The sequence below is a fragment of the Phoxinus phoxinus genome (assembly GCF_949152265.1).
Source record: "Phoxinus phoxinus genome assembly, chromosome: 6".
Classification (NCBI taxonomy): domain Eukaryota; kingdom Metazoa; phylum Chordata; class Actinopteri; order Cypriniformes; family Leuciscidae; genus Phoxinus; species Phoxinus phoxinus.
Window position 1 is genome coordinate 486,825 of NC_136881.1, and position 20,000 is coordinate 506,824.

The 20,000-nt window shown below is 46.6% G+C and overlaps 4 protein-coding genes and 1 long non-coding RNA gene across 13 annotated transcripts in view; 3 read left to right on the top strand and 2 right to left on the bottom strand.

Annotated features, from left to right (window-relative positions):
* The window catches only part of LOC307000067 (histone H2A-like), a gene marked incomplete at its 5' end in the record, with an annotated part of 2,053 nt that extends 505 nt beyond the window's left edge, over positions 1 to 1,548 (top strand). Inside the window, 2 exons of one of the 2 annotated variants that reach the window (XM_079615307.1) lie at positions 1 to 352; positions 510 to 1,548. The exon at positions 1 to 352 is cut by the window's left edge and continues 63 nt beyond it. In XM_079615307.1, the coding sequence (XP_079471433.1) occupies positions 1 to 352; positions 510 to 573 (416 nt within the window). In that variant the 3' untranslated portion in view covers positions 574 to 1,548. The other variant, XM_079615308.1, reaches the window with a different exon arrangement.
* A 740-nt stretch (positions 1,549 to 2,288) lies between these two features.
* LOC307000505 (histone H2A-like) lies at positions 2,289 to 3,948 on the top strand. 2 transcript variants are annotated; one of them, XM_079616140.1, is made up of 2 exons: positions 2,289 to 2,368; positions 2,740 to 3,948. In XM_079616140.1, the coding sequence occupies exon 2, from the start codon at positions 2,751 to 2,753 to the stop codon at positions 3,168 to 3,170; it is 420 nt and encodes a 139-aa protein (XP_079472266.1). In that variant the 5' UTR covers positions 2,289 to 2,368; positions 2,740 to 2,750; the 3' UTR covers positions 3,171 to 3,948. The 2 variants fall into 2 exon arrangements, with proteins under 2 accessions (XP_079472266.1, XP_079472265.1); XM_079616139.1 differs by lacking the exon at positions 2,289 to 2,368 and adding an exon at positions 2,510 to 2,669 and having other exon boundaries at positions 2,740 to 3,766.
* A 1,395-nt stretch (positions 3,949 to 5,343) lies between these two features.
* On the bottom strand, positions 5,344 to 14,213 carry setdb2 (SET domain bifurcated histone lysine methyltransferase 2). 5 transcript variants are annotated; one of them, XM_079615363.1, is made up of 12 exons: positions 13,874 to 14,213; positions 13,687 to 13,726; positions 13,154 to 13,267; positions 12,970 to 13,056; positions 12,760 to 12,850; positions 10,194 to 10,922; positions 8,677 to 8,846; positions 8,201 to 8,406; positions 6,900 to 6,939; positions 6,649 to 6,797; positions 5,880 to 5,968; positions 5,344 to 5,603 (listed from the first exon to the last, which is right to left on the bottom strand). In XM_079615363.1, exons 2-12 carry the CDS (start codon positions 13,706 to 13,708, stop codon positions 5,486 to 5,488), a joined length of 1,815 nt encoding a protein of 604 aa, XP_079471489.1. In that variant the 5' UTR covers positions 13,709 to 13,726; positions 13,874 to 14,213; the 3' UTR covers positions 5,344 to 5,485. The 5 variants fall into 5 exon arrangements, 4 of the variants coding, with proteins under 4 accessions (XP_079471489.1, XP_079471490.1, XP_079471491.1 ...); XM_079615364.1 differs by having other exon boundaries at positions 14,026 to 14,141; XR_013797976.1 differs by having other exon boundaries at positions 5,381 to 5,603; positions 5,880 to 5,963; positions 13,874 to 14,149.
* A 118-nt stretch (positions 14,214 to 14,331) lies between these two features.
* On the top strand, positions 14,332 to 19,634 carry LOC307000100 (uncharacterized protein). Of its 3 annotated transcripts, none has more exons than XM_079615374.1 (9): positions 14,332 to 14,714; positions 15,285 to 15,477; positions 15,590 to 15,703; positions 16,295 to 16,527; positions 16,764 to 16,901; positions 17,094 to 17,287; positions 18,101 to 18,183; positions 18,828 to 18,911; positions 18,982 to 19,634. In XM_079615374.1, exons 2-9 carry the CDS (start codon positions 15,291 to 15,293, stop codon positions 19,128 to 19,130), a joined length of 1,182 nt encoding a protein of 393 aa, XP_079471500.1. In that variant the 5' UTR covers positions 14,332 to 14,714; positions 15,285 to 15,290; the 3' UTR covers positions 19,131 to 19,634. The 3 variants fall into 3 exon arrangements, with proteins under 3 accessions (XP_079471500.1, XP_079471501.1, XP_079471502.1); XM_079615375.1 differs by having other exon boundaries at positions 18,104 to 18,183; XM_079615376.1 differs by lacking the exon at positions 15,590 to 15,703.
* On the bottom strand, positions 17,172 to 19,715 carry LOC307000101. The gene is made up of 3 exons (XR_013797977.1): positions 19,627 to 19,715; positions 17,422 to 17,837; positions 17,172 to 17,301 (listed from the first exon to the last, which is right to left on the bottom strand). It is a non-coding gene; the product is annotated as an uncharacterized lncRNA (long non-coding RNA).
* Between the last annotated feature and the right edge of the window lie 285 nt (positions 19,716 to 20,000).

A 20,000-nucleotide genomic window follows, 5' to 3' on the forward strand; every position in this document is an offset into this window, starting at 1 on the left:
CGCGCTCCTCCCGCGCGGGGCTCCAGTTCCCGGTGGGCCGCATCGCGCGTCTCCTCAAGAAGGGAAACTACGCGCCGCGCATCGGCTCCGGAGCCTCGGTGTATCTGACCGCGGTCCTCGAGTACCTGTGCGCGGAGGTGCTGGAGCTCGCGGGCAACGCGTGCCGCGACAACAAGAAGGCCCGCATCGCGCCGCGCCACATCCAGCTAGCGGTGCGCAACGACGAGGAGCTGAACACGCTGCTGGGCGGAGTCACGATCTCTGAGGGAGGAGTTCTGCCCAACATCCAGGCCCAACTACTGCCCAAGAAGACCAAAGCAGCCCGAGACCCGGACACCAGCAAACCGGGCGAGTCCCAGGACTTCTGACACCCGAGACCCGAATCCCAACAAACCAGGCCAGTCCCAGGACTTCTGACACCCGAGACCCCCGAGACCCGAATCCCAACAAACCAGGCCAGTCCCAGGACTTCTGACACCCGAGACCCGAATCCCAACAAACCAGGCCAGTCCCAGGACTTCTGACACCCGAGACCCGAATCCCAACAAACCAGGCCAGTCCCAGGACTTCTGACACCCGAGACCCGAATCCCAACAAACCGGGCCAGTCCCAGGACTTCTGACACCCGAGACCCCCGAGACCCGAATCCCAACAAACCAGGCCAGTCCCAGGACTTCTGACACCCGAGACCCGAATCCCAACAAACCAGGCCAGTCCCAGGACTTCTGACACCCGAGACCCGAATCCCAACAAACCAGGCCAGTCCCAGGACTTCTGACACCCGAGACCCGAATCCCAACAAACCGGGCCAGTCCCAGGACCCCAGAGACCCGAATCCCAGAGACCCGAATCCCAACAAACCGGGCCAGTCCCAGGACTTCTGACACCCGAACCCCAGAGACCCGAATCCCAACAAACCAGGCCAGTCCCAGGACTTCTGACACCCGAGACCCGAATCCCAACAAACCAGGCCAGTCCCAGGACTTCTGACACCCGAGACCCGAATCCCAACAAACCAGGCCAGTCCCAGGACTTCTGACACCCGAGACCCGAATCCCAACAAACCGGGCCAGTCCCAGGACCCCAGAGACCCGAATCCCAGAGACCCGAATCCCAACAAACCGGGCCAGTCACAGGACTTCTGACACCCGAACCCCAGAGACCCGAACCCCAGCAAACCGGCCGAGTCCCAGGACTTCTGACTGAGGAGTGAAGACTAATGTTTTTAGCACTTTAATCTCAATGGTATTAATAAAATGTTTTTATTTTACACAATATCTGGCTTTTTTAATCGATAGGCCTATATCTATGCACTAATGCATCAGACTTCTGAAGTCTGGGGTTTTAAAGACCCGTAATATTGATTTAACTGCACTGACGCTAGATGAGAACTGTAGAGCTGCTTATGCCTGAAACTGAAATTCATAATTGAGGACTAATAAAAATTAAATTGGTTCAATGATTAACTGAATACTGGCAATATTGTCTTCCATTCCGCTGTGAAAAGGCTCTACAAGTGTCATTCCGTTCAATAACATGTCAATGTTCAATTATGGCCCAGATTTAGTTTAAGAAGTAAAGCAGCTCAACAGGAGTTGTTTAATAATTGAGCTTTACAACATTTAACAGTTATTTGAATTGAAACACACAATTACACTATTGTATTCTGTAAAGCTCCTTCACAGCACAGTTTGAGCCTCTTGAAGTTCACAAAACTATTGAAATGAATTTAATTCCTTTCATAATTGATGAACTGCAACATTGACACTAATAAACTGAATTTAATTTGTTTCAAAATTGATCAAACTGCAACTGACACTATTGAAGTGAATTTGTTTGAACTTTGCAACATTGACAGTAATGAACACACCTGAATATTAAAGCTCATTAAAGCATTATGACGCCCTGATTAAACCTTTCACCTATTCATATTTTAATCTCACTAAAACTACATCATGTTAAATAATATAAAGGCATTATAGCACATCATGAAAAATGCCATACAAATAAATTTGTCTTGACTTGGAAAAAATATAATAAAATAAAATGTACTACCATAATACACCAAAATAAGGATACTTTAGTCAATCAATATTGTTATAAGCAATTGAAATATTAGCAATACAAACAAGCTTATAAGCAAATAGCTTTTTTAAATGACTGCATTCTACAATTTGTTTAACTTCAAAGTGTTGAAATGTCTAATTGATCGTTTACAATATAATGGATTCGAACAGCTGATTGGCCAGCAGTCTTTGATTGGCACAGGTGGAGTTCAATGAAGCCCAATGAAGCTCCAGTATAAAGACGAGACTCTCAGCTGTGAGGTAAACAGCTTTACTGCGTGTTCCTTGTGTGTGTTAAACGGGTAAGTTCATGTTACGCTAGTAAACTTTAAGTTACTTTACTCCTTTTTAATCCAGTTCTAAAAGATTTAGATTCTCAGATGTGAATTAAACGGCTTTACTGCGTGTTCCTTTGTTAAACGGGGAAATTAGTTTTTTTCTTTAGATCAGAGTATATTTGTCTAACACTTTAATGGGTGCTATACTCCCCTGCAATTTACTTGTAAAAATCTACTTTTTTTTTTTTTAGATCAACTCTGTTCAGATGAATCCACCACTTTGCTTATTGTCAAATGCAACTCATCGACTTTACTCCTTTTGCATGTGTGTAAATCTTCAGGTACTCGACCAAAGTGTTTAGAGTTCAGATTAACCGATGGTTTGTCTCCTCTAGATCTGCTCATCATGTCTGGCCGCGGTAAGAAGCTCGTAACCGCAGCGAAACCCAAGGCGGTGTCGCGCTCCTCCCGCGCGGGGCTCCAGTTCCCGGTGGGCCGCATCGCGCGTCTCCTCAAGAAGGGAAACTACGCGCCGCGCATCGGCTCCGGAGCCTCGGTGTATCTGACCGCGGTCCTCGAGTACCTGTGCGCGGAGGTGCTGGAGCTCGCGGGCAACGCGTGCCGGGACAACAAGAAGGCCCGCATCGCGCCGCGCCACATCCAGCTAGCGGTGCGCAACGACGAGGAGCTGAACACGCTGCTGGGCGGAGTCACGATCTCTGAGGGAGGAGTTCTGCCCAACATCCAGGCCCAACTACTGCCCAAGAAGACCAAAGCAGCCCGAGACCCGGACACCAGCAAACCGGGCGAGTCCCAGGACTTCTGACACCCGAGACCCGAATCCCAACAAACCAGGCCAGTCCCAGGACTTCTGACACCCGAGACCCGAATCCCAACAAACCAGGCCAGTCCCAGGACTTCTGACACCCGAGACCCGAATCCCAACAAACCAGGCCAGTCCCAGGACTTCTGACACCCGAACCCCCGCGACCCGAATCCCAACAAACCAGGCCAGTCCCAGGACTTCTGACACCCGAACCCCAGAGACCCGAATCCCAACAAACCAGGCCAGTCCCAGGACTTCTGACACCCGAACCCCCGAGACCCGAACACCAGCAAACCGGGCCAGTCCCAGGACTTCTGACACTCGAACCCCCGAGACCCGAATCCCAACAAACCAGGCCAGTCCCAGGACTTCTGACACCCGAGGCCCGAATCCCAACAAACCAGGCCAGTCCCAGGACTTCTGACACCCGAGACCCGGACACCAGCAAACCGGGCCAGGACTTCTGACCGAGGACTCGTGTCTTTAGCTCTTTAATCTCAATGCTATTTTTAAAACTTTAGTTTTTATACCTCTGACTGCGAGGACTCTAATGGTTTTAGCACTTTAATCTCAATAGTATTAATAAAATGTGTTTTTCTTCTACATTGTCTGGCTTTTTTTAAGGTACTAATGCATCAGGTTTCTAAATCCTGGGCTTGAAAGATTTAAATGGCTGGTAGGTTATAATGCCCCTCTTTACAATATGTAAAATAAGTGTCTGTTGTCCCCAGAGTGTGAAGGCCGAGTTTTAGCTCACAATACCCCACAGATATTTTTTTAAAAACAAATGTTAAAATTGTCCCTTTTTGAAGGTCAGTAAAAAATGTGTAATTTTGTGTCTTTAAATGCAAATGAGCTGCTGCTCCCGGCACAGAGGGCGGAGCTTCAAGAGCGTGTGTGTTAGCAGATTATGCAGACGAACGCTAAAACGTCAAACTGTTCTGTCTTTGGACAATGATGGAGCAACTTGAAGAGTGACATGTAGAAGCAACAGGACAGTTCTGAATCGTTGATGATTTGGAGTTAACTATCTTCAATTCGAATATTCTGTGAAGTCACCTTCTATATACCGCTTTTAACAATATAGATTGTTTCAAAGCAGCTTCACAGTGATCATAGGAAATTACAGTAAGAGATTTGTTTTGAAAAGTTTGTCTATAGGAAAAGGATCTACCGCCAGCAGTCGATTCTGATATTCTAGGTATTATTAACTGGCCGGAGTTGTGAGATGGCAGTAGACGTGAAGGACTATAATGCGTTAAGAGCTCGCTCAAGTACTGCGGAGATAAACCATTTAGTGCTTTGTAAGTGATCAGCAATATTTTAAAATGTATACGATGTTTAATAGGCAGCCAATGCAGTGTTGACAGAACGGGGCTAATATGGTCATACTTCCTGGTTCTGGTAAGAACTCGAGCGGCTGCGTTTTGAACTCGCTGTAGTTTGTTTATTAAGCGTGCAGGGCAGCCACCCAGTAGAGCATTACAATAATCTAGCCTTGAGGTCATGAACGCATCAACTAACTGTTCTGCATTTGTCATTGAGAGCATATGGCGTTTTGAACTCTGCAACAGTTATTTCAACATTGAACTGACTATTGTCTTTAAACTTGGATATAAAACAGCTCTAAAAACGGTGTATTTCAGAAACGCAGATTCTGCTGTAAAGCAATAATGTCATTATTCAATTCAGTGTTGATTCATGTCAATAACTACAACTTTAGTGCAGCTGCTTTATACCTGAAATTAGATTGTTCATCACTGAAATTAGCAACAGTGTCACTGAATTGAATCAACACTGATCTGAATTCTGACTCTAGTTTAGATTCAATACACAATTCAAGACAATAGTTTAATATTTGAGGTGCACACTTGATTCTGTTTATTACTGTGAAGCTGTTTGATCAGTCTGTACTGTATAAAGTGCAGTAACTTAAGTCTCAGATGAGATCAAAACTCTGTCTGTGGTTTCCAGGTCCTTTCATGCTCGAGGCGTCGGGTCTGCTTTCACTGACCTTATGAAACCTTCAAAACAACACGTTTGTGCTGAACTTCTGCTGAACTCGTCACTGATCCACACTAGTCTGGATATTTCAGTTTTGTCTGCTCATCTAGTTTATACAGTATTGGTCATTAGCTTGTGATGTTCTTCAAGCATCTGCTGAATCAGGAGTGCAAGATCTTTTTAAATAAGAGAACGAGACGGAGTTTTGCTCGACTCGACTTTATTTGAGCTCCGGCTGCTGCATGAAAACGGCTCAAAGAAACACAACAACATCCGGTTTGATTCAGGAAATGCAGAAGTGGATCAGAGTGTCAGATGACGAGTGATTGACAGCTGGTGTTGCCACAGCGACAGCTCACCTCGTGATCCGGGGCACTGCCCGGTGTGTACGAGTAGTTCCAGGTCAGTTCAGTTCCAGCTTTAACTGACCTGAGAAATAACACAAACAAACAGTCACGTTTCTTTCCATGCATCTCACTCTCTCTCACACACACACACACACACACACACACACACACACACACACACACACACACACACACACACACACACACACACACACACTGAATTTGATAAAGTTTGCATCATTGACTCAGTTATTTTCCTGTTTATTATTGTGAAGACGCTTTGAGACGTCTCTGCTGTCGAAACGCTGACTGGACTGATGCGGAGCGTAGTGATCTCGAGCATGATGATGACGGTCACCTGTTCGTGAAGAAGGCGATGAGAGGGAATTGTGGGTGGTGTGTGTCGACGAAGACGTTCTGGATGAAGAGGTTGGGCTCACAGCTGTGCTGCAGGAGAACAACACGCATTACTGTCAATCATTCAGCAAGAATATACTCCAATATGACTGATTAAATATGCGGCCCATCACTGATACTTTAATTAGCACTAGTTCTTATGTATGGAAGCCCATTTCAGCCACATAAGAAATCATAATAATGACAAGCCAAAACTATGACAGTAGAAATTATGACTAAATTAAACTGACTAAAAAAATCAAAATGATGATAAAAAAAACAATTATGGCATAAAAAGTTGAAATTATGACAATTAAATTATAACAACATTCTTACTAAAAAGTCACAAAAATCAATTATGACAAAAAGTTGAAATGATGACATACTAAGAAACTATGCGTAAAAATTATGACTGTTAAATTAACAAAAAATTCAAAATTATGATAAGTCGAATTATGACTAAATTAAATTGAATAAACATGACAAAAAATTTAAATTATGACAAATTCAAATTGACGACAAACAGTAAAAGTTATCACATAAAAAAAATCATGTCATAAAATGTAAAAATTATGACTAAATGAAATGAGTAAAAAAAAAGTAAATTATGACAATATTATGACACATTTAAAATTATTACAAAGTGAATTTTAACTTTTCATCTCATAATTTGGATTTTTTAATCTCATAATGAAGTTCTTCTCTCTCCTAACGAGGAGCTGGTGACGTACGTTGATGAACCGGGCCACGTTTCCTTCTTTAGAGGCGTCCAGGTAATAAGTCTTGTCCTGATGCTTGTGTGACGTGATCTCAGCGCTGTCGGTGTGTCCGTTCGATTCGGGGAGCGTTAATCTGGGCTTCTTCCTCGAGACCTCATGCTCTACACACACACACACAATGTAATATAAACCTGTACACACACACTCACCACCCCGAAGCCGCTCTGAATGCAGTGCATGTGCTGAGCGAGCTCGTACTGTACCTGTCTCACTGCCGTTCAGCGACGAGACGAGCTCCTGCTCCTGAAACAGGGAAGCATTCACACTGATGGCACTTCATTGGATTGAAGAAACACATATTAAGACTTAAGGCATTAACCTGGTTTAGATCGTATCTATCAGACCGTTACCAGTTTGTGTGTTTAAATGAGGAAAAATAATGGATAAAGTGAGTAAATTATGGAGTGCCGCAAGGCTCTGTGTTCGGCCCTCTGCTATTTTCTATATATAGGCTGGTACTTGGTAATATTATAAGAAAACATGGAGTTATTTTCCATTGTTATGCCGATGATACTCAGTTATACATTTCATATTTACATTTTTTATCTCGGGATGCCCATCCTGACGTAACTAGAGTTAGAAACTCCAGTTTGGATCCAGCCTATTATGAAGACTTCAGATGCCGCAAACTCTGAATCAACACGCACCAATCCTACATCTTTCTAAATGTCTTAATTTTATTAACAAACAAGTATTCATTCCTTCAATGATCTCTTCGTTTCTGCATTAAATTATTATTATTTAATTAATAAATGTTTTGCTAACTGTGATTTTGTATATGTATATTTCTGAAATACATAATTTCCTCTGATAACAGAACACTCTAAATTGTAATATGGACTCATACACTTTCTTTTTCACCTTTGTTGCCAATGGCTTTTGGCTTGCTTAGTTGGGGACATTAGGGATCTGATCGGCACTGACCGGGATCTGATCGGCACTGACCGGGATCTGATCGGCACTGACCGGGATCTGATCGGCACTGACGGGATCTGATCGGCACTGACGGGATCTGATCGGCCCTGACCCGGGATCTGATCGGCACTGACCCGGGATCTGATCGGCACTGACCCGGGATCTGATCGGCACTGACCCGGGATCTGATCGGCACTGACGGGATCTGATCGGCCCTGACCCGGGATCTGATCGGCACTGACCCGGGATCTGATCGGCACTGACCCGGGATCTGATCGGCCCTGACCCGGGATCTGATCGGCACTGACCCGGGATCTGATCGGCACTGACCCGGGATCTGATCGGCACTGACCCGGGATCTGATCGGCACTGACCCGGGATCTGATCGGCACTGACCCGGGATCTGATCGGCACTGACCGGGAGATCTGATCTGCACTGACCGGGATCTGATCGGCACTGACCCGGGATCTGATCGGCACTGACCCGGGATCTGATCGGCACTGACCGGGATCTGATCGGCACTGACGGGATCTGATCGGCACTGACGGGGATCTGATCGGCACTGACCGGGATCTGATCGGTACTGACCGGCAGCTGATCGGCACTGGCCGGGAGCTGATCTGCAGGTCTCTGGATCACCGGGACATGCAGTGGCGGAGAGCAGTCCAGCGTCTCCTTCGGGCCCGAGGGAAGAGTCCACTCCTCCACCACCTCCACCTCGTCATCAGACACGGGCGGCTCTCGGCTGAGATCCGGCGGCTCCTCGGCGCTCGACTCCAGGCGGAGGACAACACCTGGACAACACACCCCGCATCAACACACACCCCGCATCAACACACACCCCGCATCAACACAATGACACAAAATAACAGTGGTGTGGAGACTGACTGGAATCTGATCTCTTATATCTAGTTAGGACACGGTGTAAGACATATCTTTCACATATCCGAAAATAAGAAATGTCTTTTTTTATTTCAGGTAATGTTTATTTTTTCTAAGTAAATGAAAAAAAAAAGTATGGTTAGAGATTTAGTTATAACCGTGGTGTGTGTGTGTGTGTGTACCTGCATAGATGCAGATGAAGGTGCCCTGGTCGAGGTCGTCCCGGCAGCGTACTGCCCAGCCCCGGTCCTGTGTCCTGAACACCTGCAGTCGCACACGCAGACCCTTCTGCACCACACGGTTCTGGCACCGGCTCTTCTGGCAGCTGCACCACGGGCCGCACTCAAACAACCTGCAGATCACAGACAGCGATCACATGCAGATCAGGCATAGAACAACACAACACAACCCATCTAAACCCAACCCAACAAAACCCAACCCAACTCAACATAACACAACTCAGCTCAACCTAACTCAACCGAACCTAACGTGACTCAACTCAGTTCAACTTCACCCAACTCATCTCTTAACTCAACCCAACCCAACTCATCTCTTAACTCAACCCAACCCAACTCATCTCTTAACTCAACCCAACCCAACTCATCTCTTAACTCAACCCAACCCAACTCATCTCTTAACTCAACCCAACCCAACTCATCTCTTAACTCAACCCAACCCAACTCATCTCTTAACTCAACCCAACCCAACTCATCTCTTAACTCAACCCAATCCAACTCATCTCTTAACTCAACCCAACTCATCTCTTAACTCAACCCAACTCATCTCTTAACTCAACCCAACCCAACTCATCTCTTAACTCAACCCAACCCAACTCATCTCTTAACTCAACCCAACCCATCTCTTAACTCAACCCAACCCATCTCTTAACTCAACCCAACTCATCTCTTAACTCAACCCAACTCATCTCTTAACTCAACCCAACTCATCTCTTAACTCAACCCAACTCATCTCTTAACTCAACCCAACTCATCTCTTAACTCAACCCAACTCATCTCTTAACTCAACCCAACTCAACTCATCTCTTAACTCAACCCAACTCATCTCTTAACTCAACCCAACTCATCTCTTAACTCAACCCAACTCATCTCTTAACTCAACCCAACTCATCTCTTAACTCAACCCAACCCAACTCATCTCTTAACTCAACCCAACTCATCTCTTAACTCAACCCAACTCATCTCTTAACTCAACCCAACTCATCTCTTAACTCAACAAAACAACTTAGCTCAACCCAACAAAACACAACCTAACTCAACCCAAACTTCACCCAACCCAACTCAGCCTAGCCCCTCCACCTCACCCTGCCCGCACAGGCTGGCTCAGTCTCTGGTGTCTGCTAGCGGGAGCGAGGCCTCCTCCGGCTCAACCCAACTCATGTCTTAACTCAACCCAAACAAACACAACTCAGCTCAACCCAACTCTACTGAACTCAACCCAACAAAACACAACTCAACTCAGTTCAACTTTACCCAACTCGTCTCTTAACTCAACCCAACTCATCTGTTAACCTAACTCAACTCAACTCAACTCAACCCAACCCAACCCAACCCCCCGGACTCACCCTGCCCGCACAGGCTGTCTCAGTCTCTGGTGTGTGTAAGCATGAGTGTCTCCTCCAGCTCAACCAAACCCAACTTAACACAACAAAACAAAACCCAACCCAACCCCCCGGACTCACCCTGCCCGCACAGGCTGGCTCAGTCTCTGGTGTGTGTAAGCTTGAGCGCCTCCCCTGGTCGTCAGCCGAACACAAGCGCAGGTTTTAGTGTCTTCGCAGTCGCCAGAGCAGTCGCAGCACGCTGAGAAGAACGGCTCCGCGCTGAGGAAGCATCCGTGAGGCCAGCGTTCCTTACGGTAGCGAAACTCCTTCACCCGTGTCCCGTCCACCTCGTTAAAAAGAGGCACGGGAACCGGCTCGATCCCGCGGCTGAGGTCCCGCTCGCACAGGAGCGCCGGAGAGGCGGGAGCTCGCGCCTGATGTTCGGGAACGATCTGCGCATTAAAGCTGAAGTTGCTCAGCTGTAACACGCCCAGAGTGTCGGACTCACGCAGGAACTGAAGCACCTCCTCCATCAAGCGCAGGCTCCGCCCACACGGCGCCTTATAAAGCACGTCTGCGTCCTCACACTCGTCCGGCTCGGCCCGGACCCGCGCGCAGTGGCGCTGGAACTGGCACAGCATGGGCACCCGCAGCGGGTTGTGTCCCAGGAACCGGTCGGCGTGAGCGGGAAGCGCCGGCACACACAGCGGGCTGCAGTCGTGAGGCTGGTACACGAGCGGCGCCGGAGACCGGGGCTCTTCAGAACACAAGCTCAGAGGAGACAGAAGCAGCGGGAGATCTGGGCCGGTCCTGCTGGCGGAGGACATCTGACTGTAGTCCGAGCCCGACTCCACGTCTCTGGAGAGTCTGAGTGAGAGTGCGAGATCATCCATGAGAAAAGAAGACTCACACTCAATGTTTTATTCAGTGTTGGAAACAAGCTTACAATCTAGTATTCTAATCATAGAAAAGAGCCTGAGAGGATAAATCCAGTGTTGGGGAGAGTTACTTTTAAAAGTAATTCATTACAATATTGCGTTACTCCCCCCAAAAAGTAACTAATTGCATTACTTGTGTTACATTACACGCATTGCGTTACTTTTTCTCACCTGGGCTGGTCTTGCTTGTTTGTTTTTTAATAACAACAAAAAAAGTTATATTTTTGGCATATGTTAAGGCCCTTTCAAACCAAAAGTGAAATAATAAGCCTCAAGCTGAAAGAAATGCATATTTACTCCTGTACAGTAGAGGTAGAGTACAGTAGAGGTAGAGTACAGTAGAGTACAGTAGAGGTAGAGTACAGTAGAGTACAGTAGAGGTAGAGTGCAGTAGAGGTAGAGTACAGTAGAGTAGAGTACAGTAGAGGTAGAGTACAGTAGAGGTAGAGTACAGTACAGTAGAGTACAGTAGAGTAGAGTACAGTAGAGTAGAGTACAGTAGAGTAGAGTACAGTAGAGTACAGTAGAGTAGAGTACAGTAGAGTAGAGTACAGTACAGTAGAGTACAGTAGAGTAGAGTACAGTAGAGTAGAGTACAGTACAGTAGAGTACAGTAGAGTACAGTAGAGTAGAGTACAGTACAGTAGAGTACAGTAGAGGTAGAGTACAGTAGGGTACAGTAGAGTACAGTAGAGTACAGTAGAGTAGAGTACAGTAGAGTACAGTAGAGGTAGAGTACAGTAGAGTAGAGTACAGTAGAGTAGAGTACAGTAGAGTAGAGTACAGTAGAGGTAGAGTACAGTAGAGTACAGTACAGTAGAGTAGAGTACAGTAGAGTAGAGTACAGTAGAGGTAGAGTACAGTACAGTAGAGTACAGTAGAGTACAGTAGAGTAGAGTACAGTAGAGTAGAGTAGAGTACAGTACAGTAGAGTACAGTAGAGTACAGTAGAGTACAGTAGAGGTAGAGTACAGTAGGGTACAGTAGAGTACAGTAGAGTAGAGTACAGTAGAGTACAGTAGAGGTAGAGTACAGTAGAGTAGAGTACAGTAGAGTACAGTAGAGGTAGAGTACAGTAGAGGTAGAGTGCAGTAGAGGTAGAGTACAGTAGAGTAGAGTACAGTAGAGGTAGAGTACAGTAGAGTAGAGTACAGTAGAGGTAGAGTACAGTACAGTACAGTAGAGTACAGTACAGTAGAGGTAGAGTACAGTACAGTAGAGGTAGAGTACAGTAAAGTACAGTAGAGGTAGAGTGCAGTAGAGGTAGAGTACAGTAGAGTACAGTAGAGGTAGAGTGCAGTAGAGGTAGAGTACAGTAGAGTAGAGTACAGTAGAGGTAGAGTACAGTAGAGTACAGTAGAGGTAGAGTACAGTAGAGTACAGTAGAGGTAGAGTGCAGTAGAGGTAGAGTACAGTAGAGTACAGTAGAGGTAGAGTGCAGTAGAGGTAGAGTACAGTAGAGTAGAGTACAGTAGAGTAGAGTACAGTAGAGTAGAGGTAGAGTACAGTAGAGTAGAGTACAGTAGAGTACAGTAGAGTAGAGTACAGTAGAGGTAGAGTGCAGTAGAGGTAGAGTACAGTAGAGTAGAGTACAGTAGAGTAGAGTACAGTAGAGTAGAGGTAGAGTACAGTAGAGTAGAGTACAGTAGAGTACAGTAGAGGTAGAGTACAGTAGAGGTAGAGTACAGTAGAATACAGTACAGTAGTAGTTTCCCCAACACTGTATAAATCTCACAGTAGTGATGATGATGATGAAGATGACGAACCGTGAGCCGTCCTTCAGCAGAGCGTCCTCCGTCTCGTTCCTCGAGCTCTCGGGAGAACACTGAGACTCCGATACGGTCACCGTCAGGATATCTGAAGCACAGCAGAGACACACACACTCTCGTGACACACACTCCCGTGACACACACTCCCGTGACGTGGGATATGAGACGCAGTGTTGATCATCAGGACTGATCAGGATCGGGACAAACCTTCATCAATCAGAACCTCTTCGATGGCTTCGTTCTGGAGGACGAGCAGCTTCGACTCTAGGATGATCTTCATGGCCTGAACACACTCTGAAACATCACAATACAAGAGTGTGTGAGTGTGTGAGTGAGTGTGTGAGTGTGAGTGTGAGTGTGAGTGTGTGTGTGTGTGTGTGTGTGTGTGTACCTCTGTCTGTTGCGGTGTTGTGTCTAATCGCATCTCGTAAATATGAAAGAACCTCGATCAGATCATCAAACACTTCATCAACATCCACTTCCTCCCAGAAGATCTTCGCTTGCTCTGAAACACACATCATCTTATGATCAATAACCATTATCAGATATTATGATGATCAACAAAACCCAGCCGACAGGGAACGTTCTCTCAGTGTTAGTAACATTTAATAGAGCGTTCACTCAGAGTTATCTGGTCTCTAATAATGTTCTGAAAGCATTAGCACAAAAACATATACATCGGTTTTCTGAAACATTTTTGTTGGATGTTCGTCTGACGTTTTTTAAATGTTACTTAAGAACGTTCAAAGAACATTCCATTAGGTAAAGAATGATTCAATGGAATATTAACGTTCACATAACCATGTGTGTGTGTTTTCAGAACATTTAAAAACTGGACGTTCAGAGAACATTCAGAAATAACGTTTTCATAAATGAATGTGAACGTTTGCAAACCGTTCTTAGATCGTGTTTTCGTTCTCTTACCGGTTTCACTCTCCATCATCATCTCTGAGCCTCAGACGAGCTGGTGAGAGACACAAACAAACATTCATTAATAGATCTGACAAGAATTAAACTCTATTATCTCACGACATTATGTGCCAAAGACAGTAAACGTCACGGAAATGCTAAAAAGCGTGTGCAAACTGAATGGAAATGTCAGATTTCTCACTTAAACGACTTCATTAAAGTGAATGAAAGAACGCGCCATCACTGAAGAATCATCCACATGTGATTTGATTTGTTCTTTCGAACCGAAGCTCGTGTGAATCACAGAGAGAAGCTTCACCAACACGAGATCTGGTGCAAACTCTATAACCTCACCGGACAGATATATCGAACTAACAGCTGTTCATCACGGTTCTCCGTGACTCTTTTGTCTGAATGATGATCACACACATTTGTTGTTGAATCAGTTCATAGAAGAAACACACTGTCCGAACGAACCGGTTCGCTAAAATGAATCGGTCTTCCCGAATATTTTGGTTCCAGTAAGAGTCAAAAGCAATCGATCATCGACGTTGCTTAGTTGCCATTTCCCTTTATCTTCTCGAGACAGTCGTACTAATTACACTATAATTGCATGATATTGCTGGTATAGTGTGATGTGTGTAAAATACTAACGCGTTAAATGAGTTCTCCATCCATCAGTGATTCAGTGTTCGTCTGTGTATGTCTGTGTTTGGCACGATATGGGAAAAGAGTTGCTGATAGTTTATTGTGTTATATTGACACTGTACACAGATCTACGTTAACTAGCATAAAATGTATATTTATGACATCACGTGACGTAGTTGTGTATGTTATGTATCATGCGGTGTACTTCCGGTGAGGTTTTGTAACAATGATTTTGCGGTTATGCAATTCTACACATTTCTACAGAAAGACAGTGTGTGTGTGTGTGTGTTCAGTTCACTGCACAGCGGAGTGTGTGTGTGTGTTCAGTTCACTGCACAGCGGAGTGTGTGTGTGTGTGTGTTCAGTTCACTGCACAGCGGATCTCAGTATTTACAGTAAGATCAGTTAATTCATATTTATCATGTTGTGTGTGTGTGTGTGTGTGTAGAGATGAACGATTCATGTAACTTAAACTCAGTGTTTATAATATAAAACATTTGCCGTGAGTGTTTGTGTGAGGGTATATATATATATATATAGTTTTATGTATAATATGTATATATTAATATTAATCAAATATTAAAATTATGATATTATATATATGTATCTATGTGTATGTATGTAATATAAATAATATATTAAAAATATATAATTTTGTGTGTCTTTCTGTGTGTGTGTGTGTGTGTGTGTGTGTGTGTGTCTCTGTCTCTCTCTCTCTCTGTGTGTGTGTGTCTCTGTCTCTCTCTGTGTGTGTGTGTGTGTGTCTCTGTCTCTCTGTGTGTGTGTGTGTGTGTGTGTGTGTGTGTCTCTGTCTCTCTGTGTGTGTGTGTGTGTGTGTGTGTGTGTCTCTGTCTCTCTGTGTGTGTGTGTGTGTGTCTCTGTCTCTCTCTCTCTGTGTGTGTGTGTGTCTCTCTCTCTCTGTGTGTGTGTGTGTGTGTCTCTGTCTCTGTGTGTGTGTGTGTCAGGTGCGCATGGCTCAGGTGCGGCGCTCGGTCACTGAGGCGCTATGGGGAGTGTGTGCTGCTGATGCGATGTCGATGCCGGTCCACTGGTACTACAACACCGCAGACATCAGAACACACTTCAGCGGCTGGATCACGGGCTTCCACGCGCCGCGCGACACACACCCGTCCAGCATCCTCCGCCTGTCCAACACCGGTGTGTAACACTCCCGTCACCGGTCACCTGTGCACTGACGCACCGGTAGCGTGTGTGTAACCGTGTGTGTGTGTGTGTGTGTGTGTAACCGTGTGTGTGTGTGTGTGTGCAGCTGGCAGCGGCCGCGCGTACGGCTCCTCTGGAGATCCTGTGGTGGGGAACGTGATTCTGCATGATAAGCTGAAGTTCTGGATGGATCCGCGTGGATCGGTGCACTACCACCAAGGTAACAAGCATGAGTGACTGAAACCCAACCAATCCAGGACCTTTCAAACCGGAGTCCGGGGAAAGTTTAGAGGAAAATATGTGAAAAAATACATATACAGTTGTAATCAAAATTATTCAACCCCCATTGTCAAAATGTACACACTCCAGCTGTTTCTGCAAATCAAACAGAAGTCACTGAAATAGCTCAACACAGCAAATGTTTCAAGTGGTTTCCTCAAATTCAACTGAAATCCAACATTTAATGATTTCCACATTCCAACCCCTCACAACTGCACACATCTGCAGAACAGGTGTTCTCACTAATCAAGGGCTTCATTAGCTGCCCCAGGTGTGCTTGAGCTAGAACACATGACATATCTGACCTGTATATCGGAATCCACGTGATTATAATCTTAACTTAACATTATAAACTGACAGTCAGCCGCTCCGGAGAGAAGCGTTTAGTCCGGCTCACGCAGCATCTAACCCTATAACCCTAACCCTGACTAACCCTAACCCTGACTAACCCTAACCCTGACTAACCCTAACCCTACCTCAGACTCGTACACTAGACTCCCTCAGTAACGGTGTGGTTCTGGCGGCCCTGCAGGACTTCACGCGGGTCAGAACACTCTGAACGTTCTGTGCGCTCTGAGAGCCGCCCAGGTTCTGTCCGCCGGCTCGTTCCCCAGCGCCGCCGATCCCGCAGCGCGAGCCGCCGTTCTGTCGGATTACGTGGAGTTCCTGACGAGCCCCGGCTCCCACGGCGACACGTACGCGGAGTCCTTCCACCGGAGCTTCTTCTGCGACTGGCAGGAGCGGCGCCCCACAGCGCCCCCAGAGGTGAGCGCATGCACCGCACCAACACAACTAGCCTTGCTTACGGTTTAACTGAATCCTGGAAGGCCAGAAGTAAGTGCGTTCGTCAATAAAGACCAAATAAAGAGATTAAATGTCAAATTTTAAAAGTAATGCGTTACTTTACTAGTTACTTGGCACAAGTAATCTGATTACATAACTCGGGTATCTTGTAACGCCTCACCCCCCCGACACTGGTCATGTGACCCGTGCGCTCGCAGGTTCTGGAGTTCGCGGAGCGGCGATCGAGGCGGATGTTGAACTCGTCCCGCAGCGACGGCCAGCTGAACGCCATCGGCTGCCTTCCCACCGCCATCCCCTTCCTGCTCATGTCTGCCACAGCCAATGAGGAGCAAGCAGTGAGTCACCTGACACGCTTTTCTTCTTTTGTTCTCTCCATTCTGTCACTGGTGGAGTTTGGCTTTTGTTACCTGCAATTTCTTTCTCACAGCTAATTAGAGTCTCCGCTGTTCCTGTGTGCGTGTGTGTGTGCGCGCGTGTGTGTGTGCGTGCATGTGTGTGTGTGTGTGCGTGCGTGTGTGTGTGCGCAGGTGTGTGCGGCGGTGGAGTTTGTGAAGCTCACTCACCCTCACGCGCAGCTGGAGCCGCTGGTGTCTCTGTACGCTCGCGCGCTGCACGCGACGCTGAACGGAGCCTGTCTGCGGCGGACGGCGGAGGCCGCGCTCAGATCACCCGCGCTCGACGCCTGGGACGCGAGCCGGCGCTTCATGCAGCGGGCCGACAGGTCAGGAACACACACTGTATTGAAGGAGTAGTTCACACAGAAATATAAAGTAGCCCATGATCTGCTCACCCTCAGGCCGGAAGCTGCCGTAGTTATTTTACTTCATACAGTTTTAAATATAATATTTTTCTTACACAAACGCATCGCTTCACGTCAGAACACTTCAGTAACCGCCGGAGCGCAGCACTTTATCATGGACAGAGGCACTCTATGGACTTAAAGCAGGGCTGTGCAGTTTCGGGAATTTCTTCGCTGTTTGCTCGCAGGTTTCTCTATAGAGCGTTGGCGACTCTCAGATCCCAGAGGCTGTAGATCCACGACATCACAGCAGACGGACGTTCTCTACAGCGGCCTCTTCATCCGGGTTCAGCGTGAGGGAGCGCAGTAATGACAGGATTTTAGCAGATTTCTTGATACGCTGATATCACATGATACTTCCTGATGTCTGCCGGCCCAAAGTTGCAAGTGTGATTCAACCCGAAAAAAGTCATATAACATTTCCAATGACTCCGAAGCTGTTCGGTTAAGGTAAAGAACCTGCATAGTTCACCTTTAAAACAGAAACGGCCATTATAAAGCTTGGAAGAGTCAGGATATTCTTTAATATAACTCTGATTGTGTTCGTCGAAGAGTTACCACACACACACACACACCCGGATGAGTTCAGCGAGAGGACATCATGGGCTAATTCTCATTTTTGTGTGAACTCTCCCTTTAAGATCTGATGCTCTTGGATGTCTGTGATTGGCTCTGATGACTGTGTGTGTGTGTGTGTGTGTGTGTGTGTGTGTGTGTGTGTGTGTGTGTGTCCAGCAGGTTTCCAGCATCATCAGCCGAGCGTCTGAAGGTCCATCAGAGTGCCGTGGAGTCTCTCGGGCTCGCCTGCTACACACAAGGTTAGGAAACCCTGAGCCAGCGCCAGTCTCCTCATCTATACAGCCCTGACACACACACACACACACACACACACACACGTCCAGTCTCCTCATCTATACAGCCCTGACACACACACACACACACACACACACACACGTCCAGTCTCCTCATCTATACAGCCCTGACACACACACACACACACACACACACACACACACACACGACACGTCCAGTCTCCTCATCTATACAGCCCTGACACACACACACACACACACACACACACACACACGACACGTCCAGTCTCCTCATCTATACAGCCCTGACACACACACACACACACACACACGTCCAGTCTCCTCATCTATACAGCCCTGACACACACACACACACACACACGTCCAGTCTCCTCATCTATACAGCCCTGACACACACACACACACACACACACACACACACGACACGTCCAGTCTCCTCATCTATACAGCCCTGACACACACACACACACACACCCCAGGGTGAGCGCCCCCTTGCTGGCCTCACTCACACCTCCTCCAGACACTGACCAGCTCCGCTCGCATGATGTTCCTCTGATTGTGTGTGTGTGTGTGTGTGTGTGTGTGTGTGTGTGTGTGTGTGTGTGTGTGTGTGTGTGTGTGTGTCGCAGGAGCTCTGACAAGCCTCTTCTATCTGGCGTACTGCTTTCATGATGACGTGAAGGAGGGAATCCTGGCGAACACCAACTGTGGAGGTGCATTTCTCCGTCTCTGACTCACACTGCTGCTGTGTGTGTGTGTGTAACGCTGTGTGTGTGTCCTCAGGCGAGAACTGTAACCGCGGTGCAGCGTTAGGAGCTCTTCTCGGCGCGCGGGCGGCGTACACCGGCTCAACCGTTCCTCAGACGTGGAAGAACGAGTTACAGGACGCTCCGGAGCGAATCTGTGCTATCCTGCGGGATCTGGAGACCTGAACACACACACGCGCACACACACTCACTCACTCACATACTCACTCACTCACTCACTCACTCACATACTCACTCACTCACTCACTCACTCACGCACACACACACACGCACACACACACACTCTCACTCACTCACTCACTCACTCACTCACTCACTCACTCACACACACACACGCACACACACACACTCTCACTCACTCACTCACTCACACGCACACACTCACACTCATACACACACACACACACTCACTCACTCACTCACGCACACACACACACTCACACTCAAATGCATACACACATGCACACACACACACACACACTCACTCACACACTCACTCACGCACACACACGCACACACTCACACTCACACACACACACTCACACACACACACTCACACACACACACACACACACACACACACACACACACACACACTCACACACACTCACACACATGCACACACACACACACACACACACACTCACTCAAACACACACACACACAGGAAGTGCTGCCCACAGATGAGGTTTCCAGCGTGACTTCCCCTCTTCTGCTTCATGACCTACTTGCATAATTCTTGCATTAGAATTGCGTCTGTTATGAAGATGGAGAAAATAATAATCAGATATACAATATATTATATAGCTTTTCCAAAGCTAATTTTAAAAGCGTATACAGTAGTGGCCAAAAGTGATGCAGGAAAACTGGCGTTTGTAGAAATATTATTATAAGATTTAGGGTTCAATTCTCATAATTAACTAGTTGCTTATTATCAGGCTTATTACTAGGATTAGGACATCGGCTGTTTATTAGAACATATACAGCGCATATTAATGCCTTATTCTGCATGATCATATTCTGCATCCCGTAATC